This window comes from Ascidiella aspersa, chromosome 2 (genome assembly GCF_963924565.1).
Source record: "Ascidiella aspersa chromosome 2, kaAscAspe10.2, whole genome shotgun sequence".
NCBI classification, from domain to species: domain Eukaryota; kingdom Metazoa; phylum Chordata; class Ascidiacea; order Phlebobranchia; family Ascidiidae; genus Ascidiella; species Ascidiella aspersa.
The window spans coordinates 30708118-30712676 of NC_139448.1; the positions used below are offsets into that span (position 1 = coordinate 30708118).

General features: G+C 36.2%; 1 protein-coding gene across 1 annotated transcript; it reads left to right on the forward strand.

The window, feature by feature from the left end:
- The first annotated feature begins 228 nt into the window (after positions 1–228).
- LOC146164851 (amine sulfotransferase-like) lies at positions 229–4312 on the forward strand. Its single transcript, XM_083380855.1, has 7 exons — positions 229–490; positions 2242–2355; positions 3091–3200; positions 3333–3474; positions 3568–3683; positions 3986–4136; positions 4203–4312. Exons 1-7 carry the CDS (start codon positions 229–231, stop codon positions 4310–4312), a joined length of 1005 nt encoding a protein of 334 aa, XP_083236981.1.
- The last annotated feature ends 247 nt before the right edge of the window (positions 4313–4559 follow it).

Sequence of the window (4559 nt, forward strand, 5' to 3'; positions counted from 1 at the left end):
TATTAGTTTCGCGAAGATAATCGAAAATTATCGTAATTCAATCCCATAACTGCTGAACAAAAGCTGTTTTGCAAAGCAAAATATTTGTATTGGAATCTTAATTGGCCTTGAAATGGTCTTATAAAATTAAAAAAATCTGATGCCACCGAAACACTGTATTCGTGGTTAACACCTTAGATTTGTTATTAGATTTTAATTATATGTAAAAGCAAACGTTACCAAAAAGTGATGTCGATTGAATTGACAAATGAAAGCGTTCAAGGTTGGAAGTCAATCACAGCAACCTTAAACTTGGTTGAAGAGCACTACAGATGCAAACTCGACGAATACAAGCAATACCTGCACGCTCTGCGGTCGAACACTCCAAAACCAGTCGAACGAAATGGTCATTATCTGTTTCCCGGTTCTGAATTTGACACAGCCCAGTACGCATACGACGAATTGGAACTCGGTAAAGGCGATGTAGTTGTGGTGACCTACCCAAAGACAGGTTAGTGATATTGGATTTTATCGGGTGCTACTGTTGCAAAAATTGGGTGTTTTCAGTAAACTGTTTTCAGTACACGCACAAGTACCCCTGTAAACCCCTGTAAAGCAGGGGTGGGCAACGTGCGGCCCGCGGGCCGCATGCGGCCTTTTTTCATTTTTGTGTAGCCCTTCACCTCCTTACAGCTATTTTTCCCTAAATAAGGCTATGAGTGTGCACCATGTTGGGACTTTTGCTCTATCAGTTTCCTGTTTGAAGTGCGATGTAACCCATATGCTACACCGCTACATTAATGCAGTCGAACTCAAGTAGCATCTATTACAAAACAATCTTTCATTCATAAAGTTTTTTACATGTTGTGTTTAACAGCTGGTGTTGAATTAAGGCTGTTAATTAAATGCCTTCATGTAAGCATTGCATTTCCTTACTGGCCTTTGTGTTAAAAAAGGTTGCCCACCCCGGCTGTAAAGCATGTTGTATTGGTCCGTAAGCCTTAAGACCCCAATGTATTATCTCTTTTTACAGGTTGTCTAATCTATTCGAGGAAACCCACGCTTTCTTTCAGCGAGTCTTAATCGAAATGTATTAGTTATTTTAGTCGCCTTGTGAAATATATTCTGCAGTTGGCAGAAACAGATCTAAGCAGACCAAAGGGCATCAGGCCATTAGACCATGGTCCGGTTCCTAATGTAGGCCTATATTTTGTCAACGTTAACTTTGGAAATCCTAAATAAATATATTTTAGAACATTTTGACGACAGAGTTTTGCTGAGTCAATTTTCAAGCAAGCGAAAATCTATTTCACTGAATCACCCTTCTGATTCTCGATATTTATGCAGATAAAAAGCGGTTGTTCTTGTGTGTCATAAAAGTACTTCAGTATATATGTTGCGACCAAAAATCAGTGTTGTAAACAAGTCATTTTGAAATAACTTAAGTCCAAGTTAAGTCTTTTGCAAAAATAACAAGTCAAGTCCCAGTCCAAGTCATCGGTTGCCCAAGTCAAGTCCCAGTCAAGTCATTATGAGAGCAAGTCAATTTTAAGTCATGTCATTGACATAAAAGTAAATTGTTAAACTATTAAAATTGGTAAACTCGTCCGATTACAAGCAACAATTTAACTAAAAAAACACACAAACGCAATATACAGTAATAAGAGTGTTAAATGTGCAAAACTTGAGATAAATTTAAATGAAAAACACTTAATTTACTCCCAAGTTATTTGACAAAATGACTTAAGTCCAAGTCAAGTCATTTGTCCAAAATACTTAAGTCAAGTCAAGTCATTTTGGTCAAAGAACTTAAGTCAAGTCAAGTCATTTGAAAACAGTGACTTAAGTGCACTTAATTCAAGTCAATGACTTAAGTCATTACAACACTACCAAAAATTAAAGCCTTTATTACGGGTCACATATTCTTCAACCGGGTTTAGGGGACCAAACCTTTACAACAAAATAAATATAAAACATAATAAAATTAAACTAGGCTACTTATACAAAATATTAATGAGGACGCATTAATAGAAGTGTTTCTTGGATTAAATAGTTTGATAAAATAAAAAGTTTAAACAAAAATATTATCCGAATTTTACAAAATCCTAAAAAAAATGATTTTATTCGCCAGTACCTAACAAAACACTGTTCACGTTTAACCTAAAAACAAAACAAGATTTTTTACAAAAGATAGCCTAACCATATCTGCCTACGACTTTTAGACTATAGTCACGCCTACTACAGCTTATTCATTACAAGCAGGAACCCACTGGGTCATGGAGATCGTCAGGAGCATATTTGGTCGGAAAGATGCGGAACTACAGCAGAAATACTCCTCACTGCATTACATATTTACCTTTTTGGAATGTGGACCAGGTTTGTCAAACACTGTGCACCCCTATATCTGTATTGTCACTTGAGGTTACGATTGACAAAATCGCCCTCTACTTATGTCTCTAACTCTTACCCTACACTTCCTCCGAATGTTTCTCCAACTATACCCTCCGAATCGTACATCAACACTTTTCCCGACTCTTCTTCCGACATTTCTTTCACCAATCCTGCCTTTCAATCTTTCTCCAAACTACAACTCTTACTATAATTCCTTCACCCCTTTCTCCAATTTTTCGACCAATGCCTCTGCGACTTTCTCCAAACTTTCTGACTCTTTCTCCAAGTTCTAACTTAAACTCTAATTCGAACTCACATTTTTAAAGTTGTTTAAGATGTGCGCACATTCTGAATAAAGTGCGCACATTTTTTTGAGCACTCTGTGCAAAACAACGGCACGTCCCGTGCTGCGCAATGTAATAAGTTGGAACAAAGTCAGTTTAATGCCGCGTGCTACTTTCAGAGATGCATTTCTGAAAACAGCCAGTTGGCAGGTTTACTATGAATTTGAACAAAAGAGTAAAAATGTAAGCATAACTAAAGCAATTTCATACCAGCTTGAGAAACTTTTTTAGGATAGCATTACATAAATAAAGAAACGGCCATAACTTAAAAAAGAAACTACCAGAACTAAAAAATAAGATACCTTGCTTTCTAAGCTTTGTGACTAATGCAATTTTCTATAATTTTTTTAGACTTGTGTTTCTGATTTGTTGCTAGTTTGCAAGCACATCGTAATGGAAAACCTTCCCTTCAAACGAAACGTTTTTGTAACTCATCTTCCGCCATCTCTCATTAACCTGAAGAAGTACCGGGAAAGTGGGGTAAACGTAAATAGGAAATTATGTGTAGGATATGTATTCTACCGGCTTAGCTTGAGCACATTTGGCATATTCTGTTATTAGTCAACCCTTCACTGGTAGAAATATGGGTAAAACAAAAAATATTTGTCTTCCTTTGAGGTGATTTACGTGATCCGCAATCCAAAGGACCAAGCTGTATCGTGGTACAACTACGTAAAAAAACGACCGGTGTGGCAGAGCGCAAACTGGAAACATATTTATCCTCAAGAAGAAAAGCGATTTTATGATCTCTACATTGCTGGTAAGTATTTGCAGTCTGAAACCTGCTGCTATACTAACTGCACGAAAAGTTTTATCTTAAACGTCACAACGTTAACATTTTATAATTTCGCAGGAAAGACTCTTTTACATTCCAAAGAGGGCGAGGGGTATTTGGAACACGTTCGCGCTTGGTACGAACACAAAATCGATTCCAATCTGCTTTGGCTGGCATACGAAGATCTAAAGAAAGTAAACATGAATAAACATGAATTTTAAGATAAAACAACAAAAGTATTCTGGGCCACTTTTATTAATAACGATGACAATAGCAGTGCACCTCTTTTTTAGGCTGGGAATAAAACACGATACAGATTCAACAAATCAATGGGTTTCTTTTTGTTTGGAATTACGACATTGATCGCACCCTAATCCAACTGCTTACTTTTTTCATTAAAGTTTTAATCTCATTGCATTTACGCGGATTTTGTCAACAATCTCGCAACTATTTATAAAACAGCATAACTCCCAAACTACATTTTTTTTACCTTTAGAAGCCTGAAGAGGAAATCAGCAAGCTGGCAGAGTTTATTGGGGAATACCCGACCGCAAATGAGCTTGATTGGATCGTTAAGAAGACTTCGTTTATTTCTATGAAAAAGGAAGCGGAGAATTGTCATTTGATGAAAACGATTGTCGGAAAAGGTAAGCATTCAGTTATGTATCAACCAAATACGAAAATACCAAATAAACCAAGTAAGATTTTTTCAGGTGAAGTAGGAGATTGGCGGAATCATTTAAGCGATGAACAAAGCGCAGCGATTGATCGAAAAGTCGAAGAAATACTTGGAACAACCGACATCAAGTTTACTTACGAATAAACATGAAACTAGAAAACCAAAATTTTTAAATATTCAGTTTATTTAAAAACGCTCGTGATGTGTCCGATCAAACCTTGATAAAACATTTATTTCTGTTAATACCATGTTCACTTTGTTCAGTGTATACGCATCTTAGACTTGTTTTCTACAGTTATATACAATTAATATTGCCTACAAATATCTGTACATTTTTGCGTTTTTAGCAAATATTGTATTAGGCTATAATATTTTGCTCCTAATTTTGTTT

What these genes read in the sequence shown, in the direction of transcription:
- LOC146164851 (XM_083380855.1), top strand. Translation starts at nt 229, where the DNA reads ATGTCGATTGAATTGACAAATGAAAGCGTTCAAGGTTGGAAGTCAATC. An exon ending in CTTTTTGGAATGTGGACCAG is followed by an intron (nt 2,356 to 3,090) that starts GTTTGTCAAACA and finishes ATTTGTTGCTAG; the next exon opens with TTTGCAAGCACATCGTAATG. An exon ending in ACCGGGAAAGTGGGGTAAAC is followed by an intron (nt 3,201 to 3,332) that starts GTAAATAGGAAA and finishes TCTTCCTTTGAG; the next exon opens with GTGATTTACGTGATCCGCAA.